Raw genomic sequence first — 14,813 nt, 5'->3', positions numbered from 1 at the left:
TCTCATAGCACAGAGCATGTGGAGCCTGAGGTCCAGGTGGTGCCTGGCTCTGGCCAGATCATCTTTCTACCCTTCACCTGCATTGGCTACACAGCCACCAACCAGGACTTCATCCAGCGCCTCAGCACACTCATCCGGCAGGCCATCGAGCGGCAGCTGCCTGCCTGGATCGAGGCTGCCAATCAACGGGAGGAGGGCCAAGGCGAGCAAGGCGAGGATGACGAGGAGGAGGAGGATGTTGCTGAGAACCGCTACTTTGAAATGGGACCCCCAGACCTGGAGGAAGAAGAGGAGGGAGGCCGGGGAGAGGAGGAGGAGGAAGAGGAGGGTGAGGAGGAGCGCCTGGCCCTGGAGTGGGCCCTGGGTGCAGATGAGGACTTCCTGCTGGAGCACATTCGCATCCTCAAAGTGCTGTGGTGCTTCCTGATCCATGTGCAGGGTAGCATCCGCCAGTTTGCTGCCTGCCTTGTTCTCACTGACTTTGGCATCGCTGTTTTCGAGATCCCGCACCAGGAGTCAAGGGGCAGCAGCCAGCACATCCTCTCATCCCTGCGCTTCGTCTTCTGCTTCCCACATGGCGACCTCACTGAGTTCGGCTTCCTCATGCCGGAGCTGTGTCTGGTGCTCAAGGTGCGGCACAGCGAGAACACACTTTTCATCATCTCGGATGCCGCCAACCTGCATGAGTTCCATGTCGACCTGCGCTCGTGCTTTGCCCCGCAGCACATGGCCATGTTGTGCAGCCCCGTGCTCTATGGCAGCCACACCAGCCTGCAGGAGTTCCTCCGCCAGCTGCTCACCTTCTACAAGGTGGCAGGTGGCTGCCAGGAGCGCAGCCAGGGCTGCTTCCCTGTCTACCTGGTCTACAGCGACAAGCGGATGGTGCAGACAGCAGCTGGGGACTACTCAGGCAACATTGAGTGGGCCAGCTGCACGCTCTGCTCAGCAGTGCGGCGCTCCTGCTGTGCACCCTCTGAGGCCGTCAAGTCTGCCACTATCCCCTATTGGCTGCTACTCACACCCCAGCACCTCAACGTCATCAAGGCTGACTTCAACCCCATGCCCAACCGTGGCACCCACAACTGTCGCAACCGCAACAGCTTCAAGCTTAGCCGCGTACCACTCTCCACTGTGCTGCTGGACCCCACACGCAGCTGCACCCAGCCTCGTGGCGCCTTTGCTGACGGCCATGTGCTGGAGCTGCTCGTGGGCTACCGCTTTGTCACCGCCATCTTTGTGCTGCCCCATGAGAAGTTTCACTTCCTGCGCATCTACAACCAGCTGCGGGCCTCTCTGCAGGACCTGAAGACTGTAGTCATCGCCAAGACCCCTGTGACTGGGGACCAGTCCCAGAGCCGCCTTGTGGATGGCCAGCTTGCTAAGGGCAGGGCCAGGTGAGACTAAACACAGGCTTATGGAGCTGGAGGCATGGGGCTTGTTATGTGCCCAGAGTTCACATCTCTGTATGTGAGACTACTTACCCCAGTGCACATCTCTGAGCACCTGCAATGTGTGAGTGGGTCCAGAGTGAGCCTAGTTCCTCAGCTGCTCCTCAGTTCCTGACCACCCTCATCAGTGTCCTTGACTCCCTTGAGCTTGGGGCTGGGTTGCTGTTTCTCTCTGAGGGCTTCACAAGGACAGGCTGGATCACTGGGCTCTTGCCACTTTTTCTGGACCTTTCTACTCTGCTCCGCTGGGTCCAGGCATCTCTCAATGCCCCTTCCCCTCGAGGACTCACAGTCTAGTGGCTGGCTCTGTGGTCTGGTAGACTGTTTTCAGACACTACCCGCCTCTGACTCCCAGTTCCATGCCTTCCCCTTTTGGGAGCCTCACACCCCTTCTGGGAAAGACCTGGGTGGCTGACGGGTCCTCTCTCTGCATGTAATTTGGGAAATGCCTTCCAAAGGAACCTGTTGGCTGAGAGCAGCAAGGTCTAAGTGTGTGAGCTGGGTGGTCACCTGATGCAAAGCTTCTTTTCTTCTGGGAGAAGACTGAGGCACAGAGAAGGAAGGAGTAGCGGCCCCGCCTGTTCTTTTTCTCCTTTCTACCCTGCTCCTGCCCCCTGAACCTGGCTTTCCCTGGGCTTCCTCCCCAGGTTTCCCTTCGGGCTGCCTGGGGCTAGGAGTAGAGGGAGCCCACTAAGGAGCATGGTCATACCCACAGTTCACCCATACCTGGGGCTCAAGGGGCCTGTGCCCTTGAGTGTGCCCCTGTCTCCTTTTACTGCCCCCTGGCTTCACATGTGCTGGGGCTTCCCCAACCCGAGCAAGAAATCCTTCTATTTGTCATACTTCTGTTCCCTGAGACACAGTCTAGCTCACTTTCTCTTCTGTCCTCACCCCAGCATCTCATGAGACCTGTCTTCTCCCTCCAGCCCAGCCTCCCAGCTAATGTTCCCAGAGGGCTTCTAACCTCTTTGGTGAATCAGGTGACTCTTATGTCCAGCTCAAGTCTCATGCCCTCTGTAGAGACCCCTGATGCTTCTAGGTGCTGGAGAGCAGCTTGTGCCCTGAATAACTGTCTCCCCATCTCCCTACCCCTGTGCTGAGGCTTTGGGTGGTAACACCTGGTCTCCATTTCCCTGCCACCTCCGAGGCTGGCTGGAACCTATCCACACTGGGGACTCCCTGCAGAAAGCAGTCACCCTGCTTCCTCCTTGCAGACGTATCTCTGTCCCAGGACAACAGGAAGACAACACACCGGCTTCTTAGGGGCATGTGGCCCAGTTCAAGGTCAGAGCCCTAGGGATCTTACTTGATAGCTGGACTGCCCAGTTGAGAGGACAGTGTCCAAAGGACTTCCTCAGCATGGGCCACAGGCACATAGGCACATACATAGGCTGCTTGCAGGGGTCCCCCAGACTCCTGAGCTTTAAATGTTCTGAGAATTGTTTGACCAACGTTCGCTGGGAACATTGAAAACTTAATGTGGCCACATGCAGTGGTGGCTGGATGAGGGGAGAGCCTGACCTATCTCAGGAGGACCCAAAGACACACTGAGGGACAGTTTTTTGAGTTTTTGGTTCTCACCTCTACATGCGCCCGTGTCCCAGCCCTGGGCACGTGGGTTTGTGCTCTGGACTCTGGCATTTCTGACACTTCTAATTCCTTCCCAAAATAAGTTTTTAGTTATGGGTCACATATGGCTGGCTGTCCAAGCCCCAGAGTACCGAATGGCTTATCCTGGCCCCATCTGCCCATCTCCCGCCCAAGAGAAAAGGCCTGGGCACTTTCCCTTCTACTGTTTTGTCTTCTCATAGGGAACCTGGTGATGAAATCCCAAGACCCCAGAGATGGCTTGTGGTACATGTGTTCCCCTCACACTTTGAGGTTGCAGATGTCAATATGAATCTCCATTTGGGGTCCACATGTTAATATGGTGTCTCTTGGGGGATTGGGAGATGCAGCAATGACCAGCATCTTCAGGAGGCCCTGACAGAGGCTCCAGCCCCAGCCCTAGCCCCAGTGGAGGCGTCGGTCCCGACCCCCGTGGAGGTCCCTGCTCTGGACCAGGCAGAAGCCTCAGCCCCAGAGGAGACCCTAGCAGAGACCCCAGCTCCAGCCCCAGCGGAGGCCTCGATGCCAGCTTTGGTTCCAGTGGAGACTCCAGCGGAGGCCTTAACGCCAGTGGCAACTTCAGCCCCAGCGGAGGCCCTGGCACAAACTGAGGCCTCCACCCAGTATCCAAGCGAGCACCTGATCCAGTCCACCTCGGAGGAGAATCAGATCCCTTCACACTTGCCCGCCTGCCCGTCACTCCGGCACATTGCCAGCCTGCGGGGGAGAGCCATCATCGAGTTCTTCCACAGCAGCATTGCTGAGGTAGTGGCTGGGCACTGGTCTAGCTGGCTGGCACTGGTGTGGAGAAAGGCAGCATAGTTGGTCCTGGGGGCTGTGGCAGAGCTTGTGTTGGGGTCAGCCTCAGGTTCTCCAACTTCTCTGTGCTGACTTTTTCCCCCAGCTTCAGCTGTTTGCAGCTTTGAGGGTCTGGGTAGGGAGGTCTTGGGCTGCCCTTCCCTCGTCAATTTTCTCCCCCTGTGGCCACTCCTGTCCTTGGGCCCCAGGCAGACCCTGCAGTACACCCATCTCCCACCCCTCACTTCCTCTCTGTTTCCAAGTTTATTAATCTATTGACTAGGTACGACGACGTTCCTGCCTCTCCCTGTCCAAGGCTGTAGGCATGTCACCAGGGCAGTGGGGCTAATAGAGAGGGTACGCTGCTCTCCTGCAGGCTCAAACCTGCCCCCTTTTTGTCCAGGTGGAAAATGAAGAGCTGAGGCACCTCGTGTGGTCCTCAGTGGTGTTCTACCAGACCCCGGGGCTGGAAGTGACCGCCTGCATGCTGCTTTCCACCAAGGCCGTGTACTTTGTGCTGCACGACGGCCTCCGCCGCTACTTCTCAGAGCCACTGCAGGGTAAGCACCAGGGCCTGCTGGCACCTGGGAACTTGGAGCCCGTGCCTAAGGAGGCAGGCTGGGCTCCGTCTCTAGAGCCAGTTGTATGGCATCAGGCAGCAGTGATTTGGCCGCACTGGACTGAGAATTCTTTATCTGAGAAAGTAGGAGTTAAAACAACTAACTTCCCACCTGACACTGTCATGAGGGACCTAAGACTAGGCATGAAAGAACCCAGCCAGGGTCCAGCAATCATGTGGGAACTAGCCATGATGAGGGATTGAGCAGCCTCTGCCCCATGGGGTCTCAGTGGGAGACTCCTGTCAACTCCACAGCCAGGCGCAGCTCATACCCTAGAATGCATTGCTCGCGAGGCCTTGTATGCATAGAGGGTGGTGGTGGCTCTTCTGCAGGCCTGGCCAGCCCAGGGGACCCATTCTTGCTGGATGCAGCTGTGCACCCCTCATGCTCTCTGCACAGCCACCACCACCCTTGGTCCCTTTTTCTCTATCACAGATTTCTGGCATCAGAAAAACACTGACTACAACAACAGTCCCTTTCACATCTCTCAGTGCTTTGTTTTAAAACTCAGCGACCTACAAACAGTCAACGTTGGGCTTTTTGACCAGTATTTCCGGCTGACGGGTGAGTGACCACTGTGCTTTGTCCTATTTTAGGTGAAGGCCAGTGTTGCCAGTGGGCTTCCACCTTTCGTATGTGGGTACATTATCACAGACAGAGTCATCTCTCTGTTCATAAGTCATTTCACCAGAGTGGGAGGAAGCAGCTTTAGGAACTGCTGAGAGTGCAGAACTCACCCCACAGGGCTTGGGGTGGCGGGGGCGGCCAGAGGCAGCAAAATGCCGGGGCAGCACTGGGAGGGCAGGCAGAGTGGGCCCTGGGCTTAAGGGCAGGATGTTTCTGACTCATACTTCCTGAAGAGAGAAAGCTAAGCTCTTTCCCTAATTCCTCTGTATCCCCTTCCAGAAAAATGTCACAGCCCTTCCGGCTTGAGAAATGGCCGTGTCCCCAGGCTCCGTGATGATGCTTTCCCACATGGGCCTTTCTGGCCCTGGCTCTATGGTCTTTAGGTCCAGGCTGACCTGATAGAGACTAGAGATGTTTCCAGGGCAGGGACCGGGCTGCTTGCAACCATGACCAGCCCCTTTTCCCACAGGCTCTTCCCCGATGCAAGTGGTGACATGCTTGACTCGGGACAGCTACCTGACACACTGCTTCCTCCAGCACCTCATGGCCGTGCTCTCCTCCCTGGAACGCACACCCTCGCCTGAGCCTGTCGACAAGGACTTCTACTCTGAGTTTGGGAACAAGACTACAGGTACCCCAACCCAGCTCAGGCTGTAGGCAGGCCATCTGGGCCGACGTCATGAGCCTTGCCAACCCCGAGGGCCACAGCAGGCCCCAGAGCACCTCTCTGCCTCTGTCTCTCTTCTTTTTTCTCTCTTGTCCTGCTTAGCCAGCTAAGGTTTTACATGGGCTTTGTCATGGCAGAGTCTCTGTCCCAGCAAACCCGCAACCATCTGGCAGATGCACCCCAGGTGTCTGCTCTGCTCTGGGCTGCTGGCTTGTGGGCCTCTTCCTGGGCATACTCTCTCCCACCTATGACAGATAGCTCATGCTGCCATCTCTGGGTGGCTTAGGGCTGCTGGCACTCCCAGCCCCACCACAGGCCAATTCCAGGCTATAGCCCTGGCGGGGGTCTCTCTGCAGGGAAGATGGAGAACTATGAGCTGATCCACTCAAGCCGCGTCAAGTTCACCTACCCCAGCGAGGAGGAGATTGGGGACCTAACGTTCATCGTGGCCCAGAAGATGGCTGACCCAGAGAGGGCACCAGCCCTCAGCATCCTGCTGTATGTGCAGGCCTTCCAGGTGGGCACACCGCCACCTGGGCGCTGTAGGGGCATGCTGCGCCCCAAAACGCTCCTGCTCACCAGCGCCGAGATCTTCCTCCTGGACGAGGACTTCGTCCACTATCCACTGCCTGAGTTTGCCAAAGAGCCGCCACAGAGAGACCGGTACCGGCTAGACGATGGCCGCCGTGTCCGGGACCTGGACCGTGTGCTCATGGGCTACCAGACCTACCCTCAGGCTCTTACCCTTGTTTTTGATGACGTGCAGGGCCACGACCTCATGGGCAACGTCACCATGGACCACTTTGGGGAGGTACCAGGTGGCCTAGCCAGAGCTGGCCAGGGCCGTGAAGTCCAGTGGCAAGTGTTTGTCCCCAGTGCTGAGAGCCGTGAGAAGCTCATCTCGCTCTTGGCCCGCCAGTGGGAGGCCCTGTGTGGCCGGGAGCTGCCCGTTGAGCTCACCGGCTAACCTAGGCTGCAGCCAGCTCTTGCTGCCCTCCATGTCCAGGCTAGTGTCCGCTCAGTGCAGAGAAGCAGGCTCCCTTCATTATTTTTAATATGATTTCTCCTCCCTTTTGGTACCTTCATTTGACTTTCCTCCCAGAAAATATGAACATTACATGTCCAGTTGATTCTTTCTAATTCTGGGAGTGAAAGTGTCAGCCCCTCCAGGGCCTCTGTGTGCCATTATCCTCCCATGCATCTGTTAGCTGCCCCTGGTGCAGCGTGGCTGGGCACAGCAGTGTTGTGTCTTCTGTCATAGGACTGTTGTTAACACATCGTGTCATGGGTTCTTTCTTGAAATGTCAAGTCCAGTCTTGTTGCTGTTGCTGTCATTGTGGGCATTTGCTGCTAATCATGAAGCTGGCAGCAAAATGCACATTGGAAGTTCCCACCCTGTGCAGTTTTCCAAAGTGGAGGCTTCTCCTGGTCCAGACAAGTGGGAGAGCCCCGTCGGGGGCAGGGCCCCCCCGGCCTTGGAGCTAAAAGGGATGGGGACACAGGACCTAGAGCTGCCAGCACCAAGTGTGATTCCTGTTGCCTATTTTCTCTAGTCCAATAAAGTGGCATTTGACGCAGTCTGAGTCTTTTATTTCCATGGCCACTAGGGTCCCCCCGGTAGGGCACTGGTCTAGGACATGGTTGACCTGAGGGAAAGAGGGTGCCCTAGAGACACTGGAACATGAGGTATTGGGGAGAAAGAAAGGAGAGAGGAGAGGAGGGGATGAAGGGCAAAGGTATAGGCTCTCCCAGGACCAGATGCTAGATGGGTGGCCTTAGGACTGGGCCATACTGGTCTGTAGCTAAACCATGAGCTTCAGGGCAGACATGAGTGTAGATAACTCTGGGGCAAACCTGACTTCTAGCTCATTGTTTCTGCCCCCTGCTGATCTGGAATGTCACATGTGGGCCCAGCCCCACCAAAGGCTACACAGCCTGTTATGAGAGTGTGGCCTAGAGTCTGGGATCCTTCATCATGTGAGGTCTGGGGGGGAGTAGGTCTCACCAAGATGGTTGTAGCAGGAAGGCCTGTGGGCAGGTAGCCCAGGTATAGATGGTGGAGTGCCCATCTGTGTCTGTGTTGTGTCCTGAGAAATGGGGATTACCTCAGGGAGCCCTGCATTAATCAGTATTGGGCTCTTACCCTTGTTTGGGGGGAGCGACTAAGGGTAAGGTCTCCCCACTGTATTCCCCCAGCCAGATCAGAGGTAGAATGTGGGACTTCTTTGGGACCCAGCCCCTGTGCCCGACCCTTCCTCAACCTATTTCTACCCCCAGAGCAGGGCCCTTAAGCCCCACCCACTTCCCTCATCCTGGCCCAATCAGGAGCCTCATTCCCCAAAGCATGGGGCCATTTGGTCAAAACTGGGGAGGATAGTGGCCAACCCAGCTCCCAGGCCTGCTTCTGCTCCTCTGTTTTCCCTGGGTGCCAGTGGGGTAGGGATCCTGACCTAGAGGACCCATGGCCCTCAGACTAGGGGTGGGTGGGGAGTGACTAAGGGTAAGGTCTCCCCACTGTACGCCCCCCCAGCCAGATCAGTGGCCAGTGCAACTGCCCCAGGTGCTGGTAGGGGGAGGGGAAGCCTACTGAGGAGGAGGAGGAGGGGCAGATGACAAGGCTTCCCCCAACCAGGCCATTATCTAAGGTATTTACAAATGGCCACCTGTCTTCATCTCAGTCTCCTGTAAACAGGACAGTGACAACCAGAGGCAGTTTGCACCACACCCAGGCCTGGCACACGGAGGCCTCACCACCTAGGCTAATACTGTTCCAGTCCCCACAGCCCAACATGTAACAGCTGATTCAGCTGGGTCCAACAAGGACTTGACCTACTGGGGGGAGGCATTGCAGGCAACAGCTCTGGGATTGGATCTTAACATCGGTTAGCTGAGCAACATTACACAAGTTACTTAGCCCCTCTGAGCCTCAGTTTCCCCACCAGTAACGGGTAATAAAAGTAGCCACCTTCATTCATTCATGCATTCATTTATTTTTTCCACAAATCTTTATTGAGCATCTACTGTGTGAACCAGCCAGACACTGTCCATGTTTTCCCATAGCTGACATTCCAGCAGGGGACAGAAAATAATTAAACCAGGGTCAACTGGTGCCTCGCTCTATAAGGAGATGAAGGTCAGTGACCTTTGACCTGAGACTGGACCTTGTGGTAAGTCCCTGTGGGAGGATCTGGGGTGACAGTAACACCAAGAGAGTTGCTTAATATGTCTGGGGCAGGATGAGGGGGAGCAGCAACAAGGTCAGAGAGGCCAGCCTGAGCGGACAGGGGCGTGGAATGCAGTAGAAGCCACAGTACAGGGCTCCTGAGTAGGGAACAGATGAAGCAGAAGGGAGGGGCACTGGCTGCAGGGAAAGCACTGAGGAGGCCCCTGGGGAGAGAAGGGAGGCATAGGGACGAGGTCAGTGGCTGGACCAGTCGGAGAGATAGCTGGAGCAGGTGAGAGCAGGAGCGGTCCACTGTGTTGTCCACTTAGCACAGAGCCTAACAGGGAGTCAGAGGCCTGCAAGTGCCCCCAGCAGTTGAAAAGATCAAGGTGAACGGATCTGATTCAGGAGCTGCCCTACCCTCAACACCTAGAATCCCCCAGAGCCTCTGACTGAAACAAGCTGGGCTTACAGACACTTGGGGTGGGGAGTTGTGTGCATTTGCATTGGAATTTGTTTCACAGCCCCTGATAGACCCCAGGCTTGCGGCTAATGGTGGACTTGGGTGCTGTGATACCAGGAGGAGAGTCCTGGGCCAGGAAGCTCCAAGCAGGGCCTAAGCCATCCATGCGAGGGTCAGTGGCCAGCACCTTCCCTTCCGCCTGCAGGCTGCTGATAGGCAGGAGGAAATCCTGGCGGGTTCCTGTGGGGGTGAGCTGGCGGGGCCTCCAGCCTGCTTTTAAAGCGAGTGCCCGCCCCATCCCGCTTGCCTGCCCTGTTCCTGCCTTCCAGAGCTCATTCCCCACACAGGCTACCCTGACTCTGTCCTGGACAGTGTGCCCGCCAGCCGCCACCGGCCATGGCAGGGCCCCAGGGCCACCTCTTGCTCTGCCTCCTGGTCTTCTACCTAGCAGGCTCCAGCATCCTCGTGGGGCAGAAGGTGAGTGTGAGCCAGTTGCAGGGGGACATGGTGTCCAGGCTCTGCCGGTTAGTGGTGGGAGCAGGGAGGGAGTGTACACAGATTGGCACAGGTCTGGAGACACAAAAGTCAGGGTACCAGTGTGACCTTCCCTGAGCAGGAACAGAGGCCAGGCTGTTGTGTCTACCTCCCCAGGCTGAGGACTGTATGTGGCTACATGGAGTGGCAGGGGTAGCAGCCTGACCTTCTCTAACTATGCCCAGCCAGCCAGCATGTGGTGTGGTGTGGTGTGCTGTGGTGTGGTACGCTGTGATGTGCTGTGATGTGCTGTGATGTGCTGTGGGCAGCTTCCCCCCGGTCTCCCCAGCCTTAGGGTGAGAGGTACAGAGTCAGGCCCATCTTCCTGCTCTCCCAGTCCTGACTGAGGCCTGGTTTCTATGTGGCCTCGGTCTGGAGATTGGAGATTTCATTACCCCCAACCCTCTCAGGGATGACAAACTGAGAGACTCATGTGACGTGTGTGTGTGTGCTGGGTGTGTGTGTGTGTGTGTGTGTGGGCACGCATGCGCACGCATGCACGCGCATGTGCGCCAATGCCCAGCCCCAAGAGTGCCCAGAAGCAAAATGAGGTCTACTGACCCCAGTCCCTCTGGGTAAACAGTAGTCAACGATGACACCCTCAAGCCTAAGAGCTGCCATTTATCAAGTGCACAGCACACATCTGGCACTATCCCCTCAAATCCTCACAGCCCCTGGGCAATGGGTCCTGTTGTTCTCCACCTGAGGAAGCCAAGGCCCAAGGCTGGTGGAAACAGGTCAGTCCAGCTCTGGAGCTGTGCTCCAGACCACCACCTGCAATTCCCCGTCCAGCCAGGTGGGAGGAGCAGAATGATCTTTGTATGCGGTCATCAGGTCCATGTGTGCGAGCCCCATCCAGACCGCCTCTCTGTGGGCGCACCCAGGCCCTACAGTAGAGACATTGTCTCCACCAGAGTTTCTGGAAGAGCCTCCCACCATGAGTATGGAGATAGAGTCATCTGGCTGGGGCCTGCCTCCACATGAGAGACCCTCCCCTGTGAGGCCAAGTTCATCTGATTCTTGGGGCAGGTGCTGCTGTCCCCATATCACTAACAGGCAGCTGAGATCCAGAGAGAGACAGGACTTGCCCAGAATCCCACTGCCAAGCGGAACGAAAACAGGAACCCAGGCACCCTGTTATCACTGGGCTTTTTGTCTTTGTGGTCCCTCAGAGAAGGGGCATGGAAAGGGACCTCACCAGCTTCAGGGCCAGGTCAGGACTGAGCATGGGCAGATCTGAGGCTGAAAAGGAGACAGTGATGGTAGAGGAGCCAAGGGTTACAGGCCGTTCCTGTAGGTTAGTTCCTGTTCACCCCTGCTTCAGTTTCCCCGTGTGTACAGTGCAAGGGAATTCACAGGCCTTTCTACTTCCTCATGTTCTGGGAACAAGGATCAGTGAGGGGCTTCAGGCTGGGATTCTTTTCCTTGTCAGAGACTACCTCTAAGCCTGAGCTCGGGAGCTTGAGCTCAGCCAGTCTGGGTCAGGAAAGAGTGTCCAAGGGGTTCTTGTGTACAGGGACACACCAGTGCTGGCCTCCTCTCACACACCCTCAGTCACTCAGCCCTCCCAGCACCCCATGTAATATGAGACTCTCTGTAATTATTAGGAAATTGAGGCTCTGAGGGGAAGGGAAAACCTCTCTCTGGTTCACGTAGCCGGTGAGTGGCAGGAGCAAGACTCAAACACAGGCAGGTTCAGGTAGTAGAGGCAGGGAAGGCTTCCTGGAGGAGGGGGTTTTAGCACCTGTCCATTCAATAGCCTTTTACCAAGCACCTCCTCTGTGCTAGGAGTGTGTAGGTGCAGGTGGAACTGGAGTTTGAAGGCAGAGGGGCATTGATCTAGTGCAAGGGAAGCAGTTTTTGGGTTCCTTCCTCTGAGGTAGTTGGGATTTTGGGCCCTGGACCACAGCTTGGGGGAATTTCTTCCACCTTCTCACAACAGACTCAACATCTCGTGTCTCCTCAAATTCCCTAGCAGTGTCTCTGTGAGAAGCAGACATTGCAAAATCAGTTCTGGATTGGGGCAGGGAGTGAGGCAGCACTCGCCTGGCACAGGCAGATCCCGAGGTGCCCCCAGGAAGAAGGGAATCTGATTCAGCATTTGGCTGTAATCCAGCCTCACTCCGCCCAGCGGGACCAACAGTGAGATTGTGGGCTAGGACTGCTGATGCTTCTTCCAGGCTGCTTGGCAGAGGAGGCCTGAGTGCCTGCCTGTGGGGCGGTCCTGAAAGAAATATGATTTGGCTGCTGGCTTATCCACTTATCTCCATTTCACAGCCATTTACGAACAAGATATCCTGTGAATGAGTGTCCACCACATGACACAGGGCTCTGGCTTCCTCCCTGTGCCCGGACCTCACCCACTGCTTCATCAAAAGAGTGAGGACAGTGTGCTCCCACTCCCCTTGAGCCCTTTTCCAAGGCTGACCGACATTCTTCTAAGGGCTGGTCCTGGGCCAATGGTGAGCATCCTGGCAGCTGTGCCCAGCTGACCAGGTAGCCCTCAGGAAAGCCTGCCACCTGCAGAGCTTTTGCCCTGAGCCAGCAGCTGCCCGACTCTGGAATTACCCAACTTCCTAGATGCTCCCTGGCTCAGCAAAGACTGAGCCTGGGGTGGAGAATGAGACCACAATCCCAGCCCACAGCTCAGCCTGAGGCCGCTCACAGCTTCCCTCTTTGTAGACCGCAGAGGCATGAGCGGAAAAGGCCAAATCATAGCACAGAAAGGCCCCGGGACCCTCATATTCATCAGAAGAAAGTGTTGATCACTATTTCTCCTCTTCTCTTGCTTTGGGAGGCCACACATCTGTAACGTGTTCTAGGAAACATGTCCTGGGCTCATTCCCTTTGGACTGGTATGGTCAGCATAAGAACATCTCAGCTCTCCAGGCCGTGTCCCAAGCCCCCTAAAAACCTCTCTTCTATTAAAATGCACCTTCTCGTGGCCCTTTCTCCCATTTACAACCAAGAGTTTAGCTTCCGTCCCTCCAAGGTGCAGTGCTGTAGGTTACTGGGACTTTGTTGCTATAGAGGTAGTCCCAGTGATGGTGGCCGTGCAGGAGCTATGGCAGGCCAGTGAATGGGACCCTCGGGCAGGGCTTTCTTGGCACCCTCAGGTGACAACCCCTTTTCCTGCCTACACCTCTTTTCTCCATGTAGCAGCCAGAGGGCCATTTAAAACACAAACCAAGTCGTAGGCCTGTCCCGACTCAGCCTCACCTAGATGGCCTGGCCACCAGCCCCTCTCTAGCCTCTCCTTGGCTACTTTCTGCCTCATCACACATGGTCACTTATTCCTTCCTGCTTCGTGCCTTTTGTCTCTCCTATCCACTCTACCAGGAGCACTGCTCCAGCCAAATGTCATTCCTCCTTTAGGCCCCACCTCAATTGTCGCCTCCCCCAGGAAACTTCTTGGGCCTCCAGCCTGGGTCCTCTCAGCTCCCTTACTGTCAGCATTGCTCATCCGATGATGGGCAGTGCACCCTTGCGTCCCGGCTGGTGTGAGGCCATGGCCAAGTCTGGGCCAAGGTCTCAGGGAACATGCCTGCAGTGGCCCAAACTTAGGCAGACCCTCTCACACATGCCTGCTTACAGAGGCCAGCCTCTCAAGTCTGGGGCAGACTCCTGGGTCCCTTGGGCTTGATGAGAGGGTCATTTGGCAGCAAGGTGGGGATATGCTTAGAAGAAAGTAGGGATGGGTGCGTTTTTCTCCCAGTGTCAGCCATGTCATTTACTATTTATTTTTAAATGAAAGGCAAGAATGATCTCTAGGTGGAGAGTCCAAGTTCTAATGCCTGATTCGTATCCTATCAGTGGGTGGTTTTCAGCAAGGACCACCCACTCAAAGCTCAATTTCTTCATCTGAGTTGGCTGAAGTAGAACAAAATGGCTAGATTCTTTTAATGTCAGAAAGTATAGATTCAGACTTCTCAAAGTGCTTTCAAGGCCATGAACAGAGATATATGACTGTGGACATAGGGACATACTATGGCAGTCACAACTTGTGACAGGCAGGTTTCCCCAGTTTTAAGGGCCTTCCCGGTCCTCACTGCCTCCCCACTGAACAGGTAGAAAAACAAGGCCTGGGGAGGGCTGCTAGGCCTTGCTGTGATCAGTACAGAGTCAGGACTAGTGCAGGGTCCAGCCCCTTCACTACAAACCCCATTCGTGGCCCAGGTGCGATCCAGACACTGTGATGTGAAGACCAAGTTTGTCACTCATGTACCCTGCACCATGTGCCCTGCCGCCAAGAAGCAGGTGTGTCCCTCGGGCTGGCTTCAGGATTTCCCGAAGAAGATATCACAGGACTGCCGGTGTGGACCCCTACCCCTATCTTTGCCCACTTCTGGGAGTATCCTGTGGGGTGTCAGGGAACCAGGAAGAGCCTGGACGTCTTGGGGAGTAAGGGCAGGGACTCACTTAATCATACATCTGTTGGCTCCTCCAGTGGGGCAAAGAGAGGAAGCGGGGAAGGAATAAGAAGGTGGGGGCTAGTAGTGTTTACTGAGCACTTACTTATGTGCCAGGTCTTGTGCTCAGCTCTGGGCTAGGCAAAGAGAGGGGAGGTGGAGTAAGAACACTGGAACCCAGCATCAGGAGGCTGGGGTGGGGCTGCTGTGTGGGAGCCTCTCTCATCGTCCTGCTCATGCTTTGTCCCCAGCTATGAGGTACAGCTGGGGGACTCTCTGTTGTCCATGAGCGGCTGCAGCCTGGAGTGCTGGAAGGACGTGGTGCAGAAGGCCTGCTGCCCTGGCTACTGGGGGTCCCAGTGCTACGGTAGGGGGTGGTGGGGTCCCACCTTGCTCCTTGCACCCCAGCCTTCGATTCCCCCTCTGCAGTATCTGCCGGCATTCCCCTTCACCTTGATCATTTAATGAACCAACAT

The 14,813-nt window shown here is 56.0% G+C and overlaps 2 protein-coding genes across 12 annotated transcripts in view; both read left to right on the top strand.

Annotated features, from left to right (window-relative positions):
* The window catches only part of NISCH (nischarin), a 30,807-nt gene extending 23,461 nt beyond the window's left edge, over nt 1-7,346 (top strand). For 7 of the 10 annotated variants that reach the window (XM_039867514.1, XM_039867513.1, XM_039867512.1 and 4 more), the window contains 6 exons: nt 9-1,394; nt 3,401-3,821; nt 4,258-4,414; nt 4,910-5,038; nt 5,571-5,732; nt 6,125-7,346. In XM_039867514.1, the coding sequence (XP_039723448.1) occupies nt 9-1,394; nt 3,401-3,821; nt 4,258-4,414; nt 4,910-5,038; nt 5,571-5,732; nt 6,125-6,735 (2,866 nt within the window). In that variant the 3' untranslated portion in view covers nt 6,736-7,346. The remainder of the gene's footprint in view (nt 1-8; nt 1,395-3,400; nt 3,822-4,257; nt 4,415-4,909; nt 5,039-5,570; nt 5,733-6,124) is intronic. The other 3 variants (XM_039867511.1, XM_039867508.1, XM_039867516.1) reach the window with 2 other exon arrangements.
* A 2,343-nt stretch (nt 7,347-9,689) lies between these two features.
* STAB1 (stabilin 1) overlaps nt 9,690-14,813 on the top strand; it is a 27,382-nt gene continuing 22,258 nt past the window's right edge. Inside the window, exons 1-3 of one of the 2 annotated variants that reach the window (XM_039867488.1) lie at nt 9,690-9,871; nt 14,105-14,241; nt 14,589-14,704. In XM_039867488.1, the coding sequence (XP_039723422.1) occupies nt 9,791-9,871; nt 14,105-14,241; nt 14,589-14,704 (334 nt within the window). In that variant the 5' untranslated portion in view covers nt 9,690-9,790. The remainder of the gene's footprint in view (nt 9,872-14,104; nt 14,242-14,588; nt 14,705-14,813) is intronic. The other variant, XM_039867487.1, reaches the window with a different exon arrangement.

Source organism: Pteropus medius, unplaced genomic scaffold (assembly GCF_902729225.1).
Source record: "Pteropus medius unplaced genomic scaffold, Ma_sr-lr_union100, whole genome shotgun sequence".
Classification (NCBI taxonomy): domain Eukaryota; kingdom Metazoa; phylum Chordata; class Mammalia; order Chiroptera; family Pteropodidae; genus Pteropus; species Pteropus medius.
Note: the sequence above shows the minus strand (reverse complement) of the source record. Positions and strands in the feature narration are given on the sequence as shown.